Source organism: Penicillium argentinense (assembly GCF_028826775.1).
Source record: "Penicillium argentinense strain IBT 30761 chromosome Unknown utg000009l_segment0_segment0, whole genome shotgun sequence".
NCBI lineage: Eukaryota > Fungi > Ascomycota > Eurotiomycetes > Eurotiales > Aspergillaceae > Penicillium > Penicillium argentinense.
In genome coordinates this window covers 3,102,824-3,118,807 of record NW_026622668.1, presented here as the reverse complement: position 1 = coordinate 3,118,807, position 15,984 = coordinate 3,102,824, and the positions used below count along the sequence as shown (strand labels likewise).

General features: G+C 51.3%; 7 protein-coding genes across 7 annotated transcripts; 3 read left to right on the top strand and 4 right to left on the bottom strand.

Annotated features, from left to right (window-relative positions):
* Nucleotides 1–172: 172 nt before the first annotated feature.
* N7532_008753 (PaaI family thioesterase) lies at nt 173–1,110 on the bottom strand (the record flags this gene model as incomplete). The annotated part of the gene is made up of 2 exons (XM_056621245.1): nt 173–199; nt 262–1,110. The coding sequence occupies 2 exons, from the start codon at nt 1,108–1,110 to the stop codon at nt 173–175; spliced, it is 876 nt and encodes a 291-aa protein (XP_056472051.1).
* Nucleotides 1,111–1,812: 702 nt separating this feature from the next.
* On the bottom strand, nt 1,813–4,264 carry mak5 (ATP-dependent RNA helicase MAK5; the record flags this gene model as incomplete). Its single annotated transcript, XM_056621244.1, has 3 exons — nt 1,813–2,676; nt 2,732–3,946; nt 4,016–4,264. 3 exons carry the CDS (start codon nt 4,262–4,264, stop codon nt 1,813–1,815), a joined length of 2,328 nt encoding a protein of 775 aa, XP_056472050.1.
* A 214-nt stretch (nt 4,265–4,478) lies between these two features.
* On the top strand, nt 4,479–5,792 carry N7532_008751 (tRNA methyltransferase TRM7; the record flags this gene model as incomplete). The annotated part of the gene is made up of 1 exon (XM_056621243.1): nt 4,479–5,792. One exon carries the CDS (start codon nt 4,479–4,481, stop codon nt 5,790–5,792), a length of 1,314 nt encoding a protein of 437 aa, XP_056472049.1.
* Nucleotides 5,793–8,081: 2,289 nt separating this feature from the next.
* Nucleotides 8,082–11,228, bottom strand: N7532_008750 (sulfite reductase subunit alpha; the record flags this gene model as incomplete). The annotated part of the gene is made up of 1 exon (XM_056621242.1): nt 8,082–11,228. One exon carries the CDS (start codon nt 11,226–11,228, stop codon nt 8,082–8,084), a length of 3,147 nt encoding a protein of 1,048 aa, XP_056472048.1.
* A 553-nt stretch (nt 11,229–11,781) lies between these two features.
* N7532_008749 (acyl-CoA dehydrogenase family protein) lies at nt 11,782–13,273 on the top strand (the record flags this gene model as incomplete). The annotated part of the gene is made up of 4 exons (XM_056621241.1): nt 11,782–12,114; nt 12,167–12,417; nt 12,472–13,079; nt 13,140–13,273. 4 exons carry the CDS (start codon nt 11,782–11,784, stop codon nt 13,271–13,273), a joined length of 1,326 nt encoding a protein of 441 aa, XP_056472047.1.
* Nucleotides 13,274–13,702: 429 nt separating this feature from the next.
* On the top strand, nt 13,703–14,501 carry N7532_008748 (uncharacterized protein; the record flags this gene model as incomplete). Its single annotated transcript, XM_056621240.1, has 2 exons — nt 13,703–13,741; nt 13,839–14,501. 2 exons carry the CDS (start codon nt 13,703–13,705, stop codon nt 14,499–14,501), a joined length of 702 nt encoding a protein of 233 aa, XP_056472046.1.
* Nucleotides 14,502–14,818: 317 nt separating this feature from the next.
* Nucleotides 14,819–15,412, bottom strand: N7532_008747 (NAD(P)-binding protein; the record flags this gene model as incomplete). The annotated part of the gene is made up of 1 exon (XM_056621239.1): nt 14,819–15,412. One exon carries the CDS (start codon nt 15,410–15,412, stop codon nt 14,819–14,821), a length of 594 nt encoding a protein of 197 aa, XP_056472045.1.
* Between the last annotated feature and the right edge of the window lie 572 nt (nt 15,413–15,984).

Sequence of the window (15,984 nt, the reverse complement as noted above, 5' to 3'; positions counted from 1 at the left end):
ACCCTTCTATCGCAGTTTCGTTCAGACTATTTTGTAGTTGCTAGTGGGGTCAGATGTCTCAGAGCTGACACGACAAGGTGATGAGGAAATCGTAGCGAGTCATTATGATTAGATGTCTATTTGTCTATTTTGTCTATAGGTATCGTTTGTGCAATGGCAATAAGTCATAATATCAAGTCCGATAAACTGAAACCATGGACTGGGAACCGTTAGCAACTGATATCCTCGAACAGATTTCCTCACCTGGGGAGAGATACTTACATCCGCGAACTTAGGCTCAACAAACAAAGCCTTAGCCTCAGCAACCATAACCGCCCCTTCAGCATCCTCTCTCAGGAGACTCTGATCGGGGCTAACCTTCTTCGCATCAAGTGGAACGGGCAAATGAACAGGGAAATAAGTCATGCAACCCTGGACCCAAGCCTTCCGTCCATCGACCTTCACAGTCTCCGCCTGGAGAACATACATATGATCCGGCAGCGCGGGCTTCCGGAAATCCACATTGAGATTAGCCGTCATTCCAAGGCCACTGGGGAATGCAGCGGAAACACAACGAGCAAAGACCTCATCAAAAAGGACAGACAGAAGACCGCCATGTACGAAGCCTGGGTGACCGCATAGATCACGACCAATATGGAAAACCGAAACAACACTGCTAGTTTTCGCTTTTCCTTTCGATTCGGCCTTCTGGGAAGATGTCCACATATAGGGTGTCAATGCTAGCTTTCCGGGCCCAGCAAGACTTCCACCAACGAAGTGGTGCTGGCGGATTGCCGGAGAGATGGCGAGGTGAGGACGGGATTCTTTGTAAGAGTTGTGGGAGGCGCGGAGAGTTTGGACGAGTGGGATTTGCGAGATTATGGAATCGAGTTTGATCATATCATTGTTTGCGTGGGCCGAGTCTGGCTGAGGTTGAGCCTGTAAAAGAAATGACGGCGTTTCCACTGTTGTCTGGCTTTGCGGGATAGCTTGTTCGTGGACAACGGCGGAGCGAGAGGGTCCTTGTTGGTGTAGTTGGGCGATTGATCCAATAGGTGCGAATGTAGCTCTGCTGCTGGATCTCATAGACTGGCGCAATAGCCGTCTAGTAGCTCGCTGGAGACCATACATTGTCGATGTATAATTCGTAAGTGCAAAATTTGAACGAGCACCAGAGATCGACGGCGATGGTCTGCACGATGCGCGGTGCCACGAGGTTTTAATTGCCGAAAGCTAGTGCAGAGTAAATTTGCCGGCAGATCGAATTTCCCGCCTCAACATATGCCGATATTAAGATATCTGGTCCTTATAGAGCAACGAGTCAAGCGTGATAGTGCCGAGAGGAGGTGATTTGGAAAATAAAGACGACTTTCAAACGGAGAACTATCGAGAGAAGCACGCTAATGAGGTCATCCGGCAATCCTGATCGGAGCCGTCTCTTTATTTGTTCTTCGAATTTTTTTTTTGTTGGACCCAACAGGTGGGGCACGAGGGGCCGACTTTCGGCGGCATTTCGGATAGCAGCCGAATCGGAGATCAAATCTCGGCATGCCGAGGCCGGATAAGATATATTCTCTGATGTCAGTCATGGGCCTTCAGGTTTAGACCAACGACCTGTTTTGATCTGGATTCAGAACGGAACCACAATGAGCAGCTGAGTGCAGTACTCTAGTAATAGATGATTAAGTTAATCATGTAAGTCCATTATTGGTATCGGGCTACGTGACTATAAGAAAGTACAGATTCTGGAATATCCAGTTTGGAAGAGGATAAAATAAAGATACACCAGACAGTGAATACCGTGTCCTAGTGCGTCAGTCCTGGCGAAAGATCTTAGAAGTTCAGAGGATCAAGGTGTCCCAGGAACGCATTGTTGCCCTCGCCACGGAGGAGGGCCTCAATGTCGACTCTTCCGGCTGTCAGGTAGCGCTCGCTGACACCGATGTTGACACGCTGAGAAAGGAGTTGCTTCAGCTCAGCACGAAGGCCGGCCAATTCACCTTTGGTGATGCTGCTATTCTGCTTGTCACGCTGATGACGACCACCTCCGCGACCACGGCCCTTGCCCTTCGACTCGTCAAATTCGTCGGAATCATAATCAACACCAAGATCGTCTGCGGCAGCACGAAGCCAGTTGTCCTCTGCAGAAATCTTCTCCTTCGCAATCGTAGAGTCGGTGATCTTCTGAGCGATGTTCATGCGGGGGCGAACACGAGAGACGACACGGCGATCGATCTCGAGAGATTCCAAGGGAAGCTTCTTGACGGGCGTATTGCCGGACCTTTGAGCATGCACCTTGGCGGCCAGGCGGGCCACACTGACAACTTCTTCAGGAGCACAGATAATGATGCTCTTACCCGATGCACCAGCACGAGCGGTACGTCCAGATCGGTGGACGTAGGTATCAGCAGTACGCGGGGCATGGTAATGGACGACACAATCAATACCTTTGATATCGAGGCCACGCGCCGCGACATCGGTAGCCACAAGAATGGAGCTAGGATCTGACTTCGGCGAAGAGAAGCGCTCCACTGAACGGAGTCGGGCCTTTTGTGCCATGGAAGAGTGGAGAGCGAGTGCAGGAAGCTGGAGGTTTTGCAGCAATTGCGTTAGGCGGCGAACAGCGGAGATGGAGTTGGTGAAGACAAGAGTACGATGCTTGGGGTGGTAGAGCAGAAGCGAGTAGAGGTAGAGATCCTTTTGGGGTTGTGGTCAGTACCCATGCTGGAAGTCGTGTTCTGGAATTTCTTACTTTCTCCATGGCAGGGCATTCCACAATTCCTTCCTTAAGACCCTCCGCCATCTGTTGTACGGGATTGACATCGATAAACTTGGGCTTCTCTTCGCGAAACTTGAGCTTCTTGAGAAGATATTCCATCGATTCTTTCTTGTCCATCAGATCGCCACCAGTCCAGCGGCCCTTTCCAGCCAACTTCTGCTGCAGGTCACGGTGGAAAGTGGCCGAGAAAACCAATGTCTGTTGGGAGGCAGGCTCCTCTTCACTTTCGGCTTCTTCAACCATACCGGGGAAGTCGCCTTGCTCCTGGCGTTCCAAGGCTCCGATAATCTCCTCGACCTCCTTGAAGTGGCCCTCGCTGAGCAGTCTATCAGCTTCATCGACAACCAAGAATTGGATTTTTTGCATCTTGCGAATCAATCCAGAACCAGTGCTGAGGATCTCCCAGACTCGGCCAGGGGTACCGACGACTATATCGGCGTTGGCGAGTTGACGCTGTTGCTTCTGAATCGAAAGACCACCCGTAAGCAGAGCAATGCGTGCATCGGTATCGGGCGAATTTGTCGTCAAATCTCCGATGTGCTTGGCCAGTTGGTGGGCCAGCTCTCGAGTGGGCGACAGAATCAGTGCAATTGGGTTGGATTTGGTCTTTTCGTCGCCCTTTTCCTTCTTTCCTCGCTTCTCCAGGTAATGCTCAAGGATAGGAATGCCAAAAGCCAGTGTCTTTCCGGAACCAGTTGATGCCTTCCCGACAACGTCATGGCCCTCAAGGATTGCCGGAATACAGGCCTTTTGAACGGTGGTAGGAGTAGCGAAGTTCATCTTGGATAGACCGGTAAGAAGCTCGGGCGATAGACCGAGAATATCCCATTCTGAAACATCCACTCCATCGTCATCGTCGGCATCATCAAGTGTCGCAAATGAAAGATTCGTCTTCAGGTTTGGCTCTTTAGACGTAGTCTTCTTGGTCTCGGACTCCTTCGCCTTGTTGACCTTGGCATCCTTGACCTTGTTCTCCTTCTTGTTCGATTCTTTTAGCTCCTTCTTCTTTCCGTCCTTGGTGCCATCCTTCTTATTCGTTGATTTCTTGTCCTTGGATTCTTCAATATCGTCGGCGGCCGGAGTGACAAGCTTCTCAGAGTCCCCGTCGCTGAAACCACCCCACTCCTCGCCATCATCATCAGATGATGGTGGCTTCAAGATCGACTTCTTTGGCTTTCCTGACTTTGCCTAAATCCGACGCGCGGCCTAAATGAGCAAGTGTGTTTGAGAAAATAAACAATTTTGGTAGTAGCTCACCTTGAATTGGACACCTACGGATCCCTCTGTCTTGATCACATCAACTCCATCAATCTCTTCGAGGCCGAAAAAGCCACCAGCATCCTCCATTCGATCGGGAAGAGCCACTTCCTTCCAGTTAAGGTCATCGATGCCGGCAACGCCATCCCAGGAACCATCGTCCGAAGCGGGGGCGGCCTTGCGAGCCTTCTTGCGCTTCTTGGGTTGCAAAGTCTGGCCCTTCGGATCGCGTCCTCGTTTTTGACCCATGATGACCTGTGAAAACCTGCTCTGAGCTGGGCAAGATAGTAGACGCGGAGGGAAAAAAAGCTGGTCGGCGCAGAGAAAAAAAGCGGCAGAAAAAGTCCGCCCGGGAAATCTTATCGCAACGGCTCCCCGCCTCCAAATTGCAAATCCCACCTTGACGAGCAGAAAGAGATTGTCAATTGGACTTTTTTTTGCAGGTTCACGGCCTGCGCTGAAAATGGGAAAGTCTTCCAAAGATAAGCGCGATGCATACTATCGTCTAGCAAAAGAACAAAATTGGCGCGCCCGTTCCGCCTTCAAATTGATCCAAATCGATGAACAATTCGATCTCTTCGAGCACGAGAACCCAGACAATGTCACGCGAGTCGTGGATCTTTGCGCAGCACCGGGAAGCTGGAGTCAGGTGCTCAGCCGAGTCCTGATTAAGGGCGAGAGCTTTGGACGGAGGGCGTGGCTTGAAAAGAAACGCCGTGAAATACAAGCACTTGAGGAAGACGCTGATGCGACGAAAAAAAACGATAATGACGATGAGCCTCGATTCGGAGAGAGCAACCCAAACGCAGAACTCCAACCACGCAAGAACGTCAAAATTGTCTCCATCGACTTGCAACCTATGGCACCGCTCGAAGGCATCACAACTCTCAAAGCCGATATCACCCACCCCTCTACGATTCCTCTTCTGTTGCGCGCACTAGACCCCGAAGCCTACGAATCTTCTTCGACTGCTTCGGACTCCCAATCAAATGCCCCGACTGCTATCAGACAACCTCACCCTGTTGATCTCGTGATCTCCGACGGCGCGCCAGATGTAACAGGTCTTCATGACCTGGACATCTACATTCAGTCTCAATTGCTTTACGCAGCTCTCAACCTGGCCATGGGTGTCCTTCGCCCTGGCGGTAAATTTGTTGCCAAAATTTTTCGTGCCCGAGATGTCGATCTTCTCTATGCGCAATTGCGAACTGTATTCCAGCGCGTCAGTGTCTCCAAGCCTCGGAGTAGTCGTGCAAGCAGTTTGGAAGCTTTTATTGTCTGCGAGGGATTCATTCCTCCTGCTACCAACGAAGGTCTTGCCGGAATGGCCGCACTGAAGAACCCTCTCTTCGGTGGTGCTGCGACACCTAAGCCGGTATCGGACGATGGAAATGTAGGTCTCGAGGTTCGAGACGAAGTGGACGAAGATACCCGAACTCGGCCAGTTTTGGCAGAGCCAAATACTCCCACCAATACCTCAACACACTCTACAGAGTCTCGCCATCTCCAATATGAATCTATAACAACAGATCAGCCCTCGGGACAGAAGCTCACCAACAAGTTTGCTGCGGAGAATCGCTGGATTCCCTCATTCATTGCTTGTGGCGACCTCTCGGCCTGGGACTCGGATGCATCTTATACGCTCCCGCCTGACTATGTTAGTTTGGCTCCGGTCCAGCCACCCACTGCTCCACCGTACCGGAAGGCTTTGGAATTGCGGAAAGCCCAAAGTGGCGCGTATGGAAAGACGAAGATTGGACCGCTGGGACGAGCATGAATGCAACGTGTTATGTGAATAGAAGATGAAGTACCCATTATTAGATTTACTCAAACTCCATACGACATGATTGAGATTTCCTCGTTCAACCAAAGTCGGATTTCGGCAAGCCTTTAGGTCGACCTCAAAACTCATGAGAAAGACATAAACAATGCGCATAATGCTGGACATGGGTAAGGGGAGATTGCCGCCGGGGTCTACTGTCAAGTCCATATTGAGCACGCTGTGATATTCATAAAGGGTGAAGTTCCTTGTGCTGTGACTATTTTTCGCATCTTGAAACGTCCAAACGTCCATCTCTCGGGCAGAGAAGCGCAAATACTTTCGAAAAGAGCTTCCCAAATGCCAGACGTGCCATAATTTTGGAACAGCTCAATAATAGTCGCTTGTCGTATCATCAATTTCAGACAAACTGGTAACAAGCTAGATCAGAACCGTATCCACGAAAGTTATCCTTCCTGTCTTCTTGTCTTCGAATTTCTTGACATCACGTAGGCGCATGATGACACAGGTTCCAGGAGGAACTTCATTACAAGAGATTCGGCCCGGGGCTCAGTCAGCAGCCTGTTATACATGGATCAAAGATGTATTCTTGAAATATTGACGCGCTGCACTGTAGAGCAAACCACTGAAATGTTCACTGAAAAGTTTTGCATTTTGACGGATAAAAGCTCTTCGTGACCGATTCCGGAATTCCACTTGACGAGCCATAGGGTGACTGGCGTGGGTTTGGGGCAAATGCTCATTTTTCATGATAGCATGCGTCTGTTATATATATATATATATATTTGCACCTATCTATCCAGCATGATGGTGCCTCGGCGTTTCAAGGTGAGGGAAGGGATCATTCATCCCACTAATTCAGTTTGGATGATAGGAAAATATTTTCTTCTGATTCTTGATGGCCATGGAAGCCATCTTACACCTCAATTCGATCATATCAGTGTAGAAAACTCAATTACGCCACTCTACATACCAGCGCCTTTATTTCATCTTCTTCAACCTCTTGATGTTAGATTTTTGCTGTTATGAAAGGCTCATATGGCCGTCTGATTTCAAATCAAGCATGCCAAGGATTTAACCACATTGATAAACTAGATTGGGGATAATACATTTAAAACCGAGACTACTCAACAACTCGCAGCAGCATGTCTGGCCCAGCTAGACTCTAAGCATGTGCTTTCTAAGTTGAATATCTCTCTACGAACACCTACACCCTCATTAACACGACCTACTAGCCGATCAAGCCTATATAGCCCAGAAACACCAAAACCAGTAGTACAACTACAAAGACACGCATCGTCACTCAAAGGCATTACTAAAAAAGGCTCAAAATCCCTCCTACACCATCTAAGATCACCCTAGATCAGATGATTAAGGATAGCTATCTATCAATGTATACTGCTACATTACTAGCACAGGAACATGCTGATCTAGGGGCCGCACATGAGAAGAAACGTCAAAAACGAGCATGAACGTATCGGCTGGTTCGATGTGAACAGAGCGCTACTTTTGGAGAGGGCCTTCAGCCATCAGTGCAGCCAGTGCAGCCAGTTAAAACACGTTGGTCAGCCTCCGCCCGCACCGGTTAGATCATCTAATTTGCCACCTCCGCCAGCCAAGCGCGCACCACCAACCTGTAACAATTGCCAGAAGATTGGCCATATAATGGCATATTGCCCTAATACATAGCTTTTAGAATTCAACGGCGTTTTGGTGGTTTAATCTTGTCATAAAATTTTAGTAGCAGGTCAAGTGGGCGGCTCGCCCGTTGATTACGTTGGCTATTGCTGCCCACTTTGACCAAGGACAACACATTCTACCAGCATCTAACCCTACTACAGGTAGTAAGTGGGTGAATTTTCCCTATGAATAGTGCAATGTTTGATCACATGTCCCAATGATCAGACAGTCCGTGTATTAAAGACTCAATCTTAAAATTTGTTTCATAGTCGGCCAAGGCGGACTTGCGCCCAGTGTGTAAACCACATTTGACCTCAAGGATTCGATTGTCATCAGGGTTAGCCTCTAGAATCTAGTCGAAAATTTGCATCAAGCCGAGGGAAAGCTAGCCGATCGATGATTCGATATCTATTTAAATCACTTCAGAACTCACTGTGACAGTATTTATTTCATTTCAATGCGAATTTGCCAAATATGCTTTTTGGGGATCTATAGCTAAAAATCGGTCTCTGCATATGTGCGCTAGGCAAAAATGAAATCTAAAACGGGAGAATCGAGAAAACGAAATATATGCGAATCGTTCAGATCGTATCAGACCACATCCATCTAGTACACCTCCAGCACGTAGCGCTCGTCATCCTTGAGCTTCTCGATCTCCTTGCGAGTCTCAACCTTCTTGCCGTTGTTCTTGGCTTCGGTGGCGATGGCTTCCTCCAGGACGGCGGTGACGTCGGGGACGGGCCAGGTAGGACCGCAGAGGTAGAAGGCACCTTCCTCGCGAATATAGGCCTGGATGATCTCGGGGAGGGACTGGCGCATGCGGTCCTGGATGTAGATCTTCTCGGGCTGATCACGAGAGAAGGCGGCGCCAAGAAGGGTGATGACACCAGCCTCCTGGTAGGCCTCCCATTCCTCTCCGTAGCAGTACTCCTCACGCTGGTGACGAGAGCCCATGTACAGAAGAACGGAACCGATCTCCTTGCCCTGGGCCTTCTCGAGAGCACGGTGCTGCACGAAAGCCCGGAAGGGAGCCAGACCGGTACCAAGACCAGCCATGATAAGAGGCTGGGTGGACTTAGGTGGTAGCTTCATCACACTGGACTTGACGCTCACGGTGATGGGGGAGCCGGGTTGCAGGCGGCTCAGGTAGCGAGTGGCCAAACCGAAGCGGTCGCGTCCGCTGGGGTCGGTCCAGTTGACGGCAACAATCATGAGAGCGACAGAGGTGGGAGTCACCTTCTGGCATGAGGCGATAGAGTACTCACGGCGCTTCAGAGGTCCGACAATACGGACGATCTCGTGGAAGTCAGGGTGAGCAGACGGGTACTCGAGCAGGATGTCGGCGAAAGTAACGGTGTCAACCTCGGAGCGACGCTTGAACTCAACGGCACCGTCAGGGCCACCCAGGGTGCGGAGGTCGGTCTTCTCCTTCTCGTCGGTAGCAAACTCAGCCAGAGCCTCGTAGAAGCGCTTGGGCGGGCGTCCGAAGATGTCGACGTTCTGGATAAGAGCTTGGTAGACGGTTCGGTTCTCGAGAACAGCAGGGCTCTCGCGGCTGGGAACCTCGACAATCGCATCGGGGTCCAGACCGTAGAACTCGATGAACTTCATGATGTCCACGGGGTCGTTCTCGGCGTGGATACCCAAGGCCTCACCGATGTCGTACTTAAGGCCAGAGTCACCAAGATCGAACTCGATGTGGAAGATGTTACGGTCATAGGTGACGGGAGTGAGACGGCGGTTCTCCTTGACGTGGACGGTGAAAGTCTTGGTAGCCAGGTCGGGCCGGAGGGTGTTCTGAGTGCCAAAGGCCTCCTTGAAAGCAAGACCACGGGCGGCGGTCTCCCAGTCCTTGAGAAGGGTCGGGGTCTCGGTCTCTTCCTTGTCGAAGGAAACGAAGCTGTTGGCGGAGATGTCCTTGGGAAGTTGGGGAGCCTCGCTAGCACCCTCGGGCTCCTTCCATGCCTCGGGAACCTCGATCTGGCGGAGCACCTTCTCAAGATCCTTGAACACGTTCTCCAGAGCCTCGCTGTTGCCAGAGATGGACGACAGCTTCTTGGTAGCAACACTCTCCTGGGAGGGCAGAGCAACGCGGACAAATGAGGCCTGGACAATCAGAGCCTCAAGAGAGGAGTCCTCAACGGCAGTCGGGTCAACAACGAAGAGAGAAATTCCGCGCTGGGCAACGGCCTGTCTGAAACCGGCCGGGAGCTTCTTCTCCAGGTCCTCATCCTTGACGCCAGGGGCGCTGACAATGACCTTGGAGTTGTCCTTGACGGAGGCAAGAACATCAACATCCTTGAGCAGGGCGAGGCTTCCGACATAGGACACATCGGCAGCGGTGACAGAGTAAGGAGCATCCAGGATCTTGGCGCTCTTGCGGATGTCCACACGAATGGAGCCACCCTGTACAAGGTTGTCGTGAACTTTGCTGGTGGTGACATTGCTAGCAGAGTCCACGGCCAGGGCCTCACTCAAAACACGGGAAGCATCCTCGGAAACAGAGTTGTCGACATCCCAGAAAGTGTATTCCTGAACAGTAGCAGGGTCAAGCAGTTGCAGAGGCGCAGCCTCGTTGGTGGCGTTGTTGATGGGCAGAATGGGCTTATCGAAGATGCGCTGATATGCAGCAGCAGTGGTGATGAGGTCCCAGCGCTGAGAGCGAGGGTACTTAATATCAACAAGAGAGGTGCTCTGCTCACGGTCGGTGGCGAAGGTCATGGCAGCAAGCACGTCCTCAAAGAGAGTAGAGTGAACAGCTTCCTCCTGAACAGCCAGTTCGTTGGCAACCTGGCCGAGAACGCCGACGGTCTTAACGGACTTGGGAAGCACGCGCAGGAACTCCTCCTCGACGAAGGGGCGGTAGACACGGACGTTGACAACACCAATGTGAACGCCGTCCTTAGCAAGAGAGCGTGCAACCTGGGCGGCAAGAGTAGCCTCAACAGTACCAAATACAACCAGGACGGAAGTGGGCTCGGCATGGCCGTGGTACTCAAAGGCACCATAGTCGGTACCAAGCTCGCCGTTCAGGGTCTTGAGCAGGTCCAGCACCTTGCCCTGGGCATCGAGGTGGCGGTTGCGAGAGTCCTCGAGAGTCTTACGGACAGTCTCGTAGGTACGGTTCAGGCCATCCTTATCCAGCACATCAATGACACGGGTGGTCTCGTGGCCAACGCGAACGCCGTCATAGATATGGACGGAAGGCAGAATGGAGGCGAGCAAAGTGGTGAAAAGAGCCATGTGCTGAGACTCGTGGGCCGAACCGCTGGAGACGAGACCCAATCCAAGATCCTCGGCCAGAGAGAGGGCGGAGGCGTAGTCAGAGACAAGGCCCTCCTCGCCGGCATAGTCGACGGCCGCAACGTGAGCGGCAACGGGGCTCGCAACGGAGTAGAGCAGAGAGAGTTGCTCCAGAGCCGAACGCATGTAAGGCAGGGTGGCGGAAGAAGCAACAATACCCTGGGGAACATGGCGCTTCTTCAGGTCAAAGTCCTGAGAGAAGAGGTAACCCAGGGCAATGTTTCCGGCACCCTGGCGGGTTTCCATAGTCTTGACAACAGGAGACTCGCCATTGGCGTTGGTCTCTTGAGCCGCAGACCATTCGCGGAGAGCAGCATCAAGATCGAAAGACTCCGGCGAGTAGGAGAAGATCTTATCACTGAGGAGATACGCGACCTGTTGAATCAGGGTCTGCGCTGTGACATATGTCGGGCCCGAGAGGGCTGACAAGGCCGGATTCGTAGCACCCATGGCGATAGTTGTTCTTGTCTAGATATCGCGCGCACTGCACCGATATCAAAGGTGAAAAGACAAGAAATTGAATCACCTACAGGATACAAGGAGAATATTGTGGAGAGAAGAGGGGAATTGCTTGGAAATCCGCCGCGTATAGAAAATTCCCCAGGTCATTTTGCCTCATCGGGGTTAGTCCGGATCACGCAATCACGCAATTTCTTATCGATAGCCACATCGTTGCCTTATTATGGCCTGAGGCATCACAGTGAGTGCTTCAAAATCACCGGTATCGGCCGAGCAGTCACTCGTGGTCTTGGTTCCACCGCCTTCAGTATAAATGACTCAGCAGTGCACAAACCCGGGGCTTGGCACATTTATGTGTCTGCCTGAGGCTGCACACGCATGTGTGGACGCCACGGCAGAATCCAAGCAGCACCGAGCCTCGGTCAAGTAATGCGGAGTACAGCTGTGCTTCCCCAGCTCCAACATGCGTACATAATCCATCCCACCTCCAGATTTACCTCGGGGCTGGGTCGAAATTTCAATCCTACAGTTCACAACCACCACCATGGCCGAAAACTCACTCAACCCTATTCCTTTCTCCGAACCTCCATACCTGCGCGGGCTTCCGTCCCCGTATATCACACCCGCCCACAGGCGCTTCCAGCAAGCATGCCGTAAATTTGCCTGGGAGAACCTCATCCAACATGCGATGGAATGGGAGAAGGCGGGAACTGTTCCCGAGCATGTCTTCCAGACGTTTTGCAAGCACAACATGCTTCTGCCCAATATGCCCGCGCCGCTACCCGTCGAATGGTGCAAGCGCGTAGGGATCCATGATATCCTGGGTGTCAAGGTCGAAGATTGGGATTATATCTACACCGGAATATATTGCGACGAGGTGAGGAATCTTCGCGATCTGGCGTACAACATAAAGCTGACTTTAATGATAGCTGGCGCGGTCCGGTCTGAGCGGCCCTGGTGGATCGCTCAACGCCGGCTTTGCCTTTGGCATTCCTCCTATTGTCAAGTTCGGTGGCAAGGATTTGCAGGAACGCTTCCTTCCAGATCTTCTTACCGGCAAGAAGCGTGCCTGCATTGCCATCACCGAGCCCGAGGCTGGCAGTGATGTTGCAAACATCGTGACAACGGCCACCAAGAGCGCCGATGGCAAGCACTACATCATTAGCGGATCTAAGAAATGGTGCGGCCTTCTTTTTCATGTCTCCCGAGTGACATAATTACTAACTATTTTCAGGATCACTAACGGTATCTGGTCCGACTATGCGACCATGGCTGTACGCACTGGCGGCCCTGGCGCCAAGGGCCTTTCTGTCGTCGTTGTGCCCCTGAAGAACCAGCCCGGTGTCTCGATGCGCCGACTCCAGGTTGCTGGTCAGAAGACCGGTGGAACCACCTACATTGAGCTTGACGATGTCAAGGTCCCTGTTTCCAACCTTGTTGGTCGGGAAGGCGATGGTATGCGTATCATCATGACCAACTTCAACCATGAACGACTCGTCATCTCCGTTGGCGTCACTCGCCAAGCTCGCGTGGCTCTATCCGCTGCATTCTCCTACTGTATGAAGCGCGAGGCTTTCGGAAAGACGCTTATGGATCAGCCCGTTGTTCGTCATCGTCTTGCGAAGGCTGGTGCCGAACTCGAGACGATGTGGGCGTGGGTTGAACAGATCCTCTACCAATTGACCCACATGAGCAAGGAGGAAGGTGATCGCCAACTTGGTGGACTAACGGCTCTGGCTAAGGCAAAGTCGGCTATGGTTCTGAATGAGTGCGCCCAGTGCGCAGTCCTCCTCTTTGGCGGTAATGGTTTCACCCAGACTGGCCAGGGTGAGCTTGTTGAAGGTATGTTCTTCCCAAACTTGCAATTGATTGACTCAGGCTAATTTCCTCTCGTGCATTAAGCAATCCTCCGTGACGTTCCTGGTGCTCGTATCCCTGGTGGATCCGAGGATGTCCTGCTCGATTTGTCTGTGCGTCAATTGGTCAAGATTTATCAGGCACAAGAGAAGCAGCTTGCTCAGAGCTCGAAGATTTGATTTTGCGCGATACCTAGTGAAAAATACTTTGAAATATCCATAATAAAGCTGCGACGATAGTCGATAGTTCCCACCAGCAGGTAGAAGCTCCAAATTCTTGAGAAATGCTGAAGATTACACTGTATACTTCCTGCGGGCAACGACATTGGGTCAAGCTAGATTCAGACCGAGGCTGTTAGCTAATACCGACCGATGTCTTTTTCTTCAATTGAGTACACTTCCTTGCCTATGGCGCCTGAGAAGGCAACTTGAAAGCAAAGCATAGCCTATCAGACAATGCGAACACGACCATCGTTGTGCTTTGTGCATGGGTTACCGCATTTAGCCTAGCTCGAGGACATGACGAAAGAGCAGTTGCCGCAGTCGCCTTGCCTCCTCCCCCTCCCACTTTCAAACAACAGTTGCTAAGACGCAAAGTCCTGCGAAATAATGGCGAACGTTGCTCTCATTGGAGGCACCGGCATGGTGGTAAGTCTTCTGGGCCTTTAGTCCCACCCGCCATCACGACGCGACACCCCCGTCAGCAAAGCCAAGCTCCGCACTAACCAATTAACCCTCCAAACAGGGCTCCCACATCCTCACCTGCCTGCTTTCCAACCCTGCCATTAGTCGCGTCGACACCATCTCCCGCCGTACGCCCAACGCAGCTGCCGAAGCGCCGCAGAGCAAGCTCACCACCTTTGTCTCCGGCGACACCGCCACATGGGCCTCCCAGCTCCAGGCCCTGACCCCCACACCCGGAATCTTCATCTCCGCATTCGCAACCACTCGTGGCGCCGCTGGTGGCTTCGATAACCAGTACAAGATCGAGCATGGGCTGAACGTTGAGCTGGCGCGTACCGCGCAACAGGCTGGCACCAAGGTTTACGTGCTGATCTCGTCAGCCAATGCGAACAAGGCTTCTAACATTGCCTACTCGCGCATGAAGGGCGAGATTGAAGAAGACGTGAAGGCGCTCGGCTTTGAGCGGACTGTTATTCTTCGCCCCGGTCTGATTTCTGGTACCCGGGAGGAGAGTCGTCCCCTGGAAGCTGGAATTCGGTTCATTGCTGGTTGGGCTGGCAAGGTGCACTCCGGCTTGAAAGACGGCTGGGCCCAGGATGCCGATGCTATCGCCAAGGCGGCGGTCAACGCTAGCTTGAAGGCGTTGGAAGGTGATGTCCCTGAAGGCAAGGATAAGGTGTGGATTATCGAAGGTCGGGAAATTCTTCAGCTCTCAAAGGAGTAGAGTGGAGAGTATGATGACCGATTTCGTACTTACGTACTGTACGCCCGGATAATTTTTTTACGATATAACATTTGCCTCATACATAGGCTCACGCAGTTCTGTTTATACAATCACAACAGACATTTTGGTATTCTTCCCAAGGTTTAGATCAAAAAAAAAGAAAAAAAAAAATGGAGATCAACTACTTAATATCCGACTAGCATTAAGAACTGCAAGAGGCGAGTGTACCCAACTCATTCGGTTGTCCAACAAATTTAGAATATCACAAGGAAGGGCCATCATGCATCTGACAGGCCAACCATTTCCAATGTATCCTTTTACAGTCTGGATTCATCCTGGGAATTGTACGTGTGAGGCACGGCTTTCCCACTCACCAGATTACCGTCTTGCTCACTCATCTCAGCCTCAGCACAGTCATTAAGATATAATCCACCTCGTCTCTCAAGATCTTGAAAGATTGCCGCCCAGACTGTAGTCGCTGCTCCTTGTTCCATGGACTTTCGCGTTTTGATCATCATTCCATTTCGCAACATGTCCGCAAGCTCTTCCTGGCTCAGCGAGCCCACAATTCCTGGATGCAGGCTGCTGGCATGTACACCTTGACGGCCGTAGCGACGTTCGATCTCGTTGGTCATGTAAATATTCTCCAGCTTCAACTGGGCATAGGCACTCCAGGGGTGATAGCCGCCTTTTTGGATGTTGTAGTTGTCTGATATGTTCAAACCGGTTAGAAGGTGCGCAGAAGCAGAGACCATAACGACACGAAAGTGGATGTCAGGCGATGAGCCGGCCAGCAGAGCAAGCTTCAACATATTGAAAAATAAAAAATGAGACAGGTTGTTTGTTGCGAATTGCAATTCATGACCATCGCCTGTCAGTTTGGGTTTCGAAATGGCCATGATATTCAGCATTGGCGACGAGAATGCTGATCTTAGAGAGGATAGTATTTGCAGCGGTGTGTACACTCTCAAGCGAGGCTTGGCCTATATGAACGAGTCATTATATTTTGGTCGAAGATGTCGCTGAGTGCTTCGTTCGCTTTTCCAAATTCCTCGTGGTGATATAAAAGGTTGCACATGTAGCTGCCAGAGCGCGAATGGTTTCGATAGCAATGCCAGGGAGGCACCAGTGACGACACAATTTTCCAGAGAGTCTGCCTTCAAACTTTTCATCTTTGAGAATTTGAAGGGCCGTGGGACGAGCATCGTTGATGCCTTGAGGGTCAGCATGGGCATCGTCGTAGCGAAGCATGGTATAGAAGAGGAAATAAGAAATGTTTGAAAAAAGCTGTTGTTGTATTGCTGTATTACAAGCAAAGCAAGAGCCGAAATTTACCCCTTTATATACTCTACATGCTTTTTTGGGGGTTTCTATTCTATTCCATCTATCCCTATAGTTCTGGATGACAGGTTTTCCTCGTTAGAGACGGTCGGTCCAGTAGTCCCCACCGCGTGGATCCCGGAGATCTGCAATCCAAAATGGC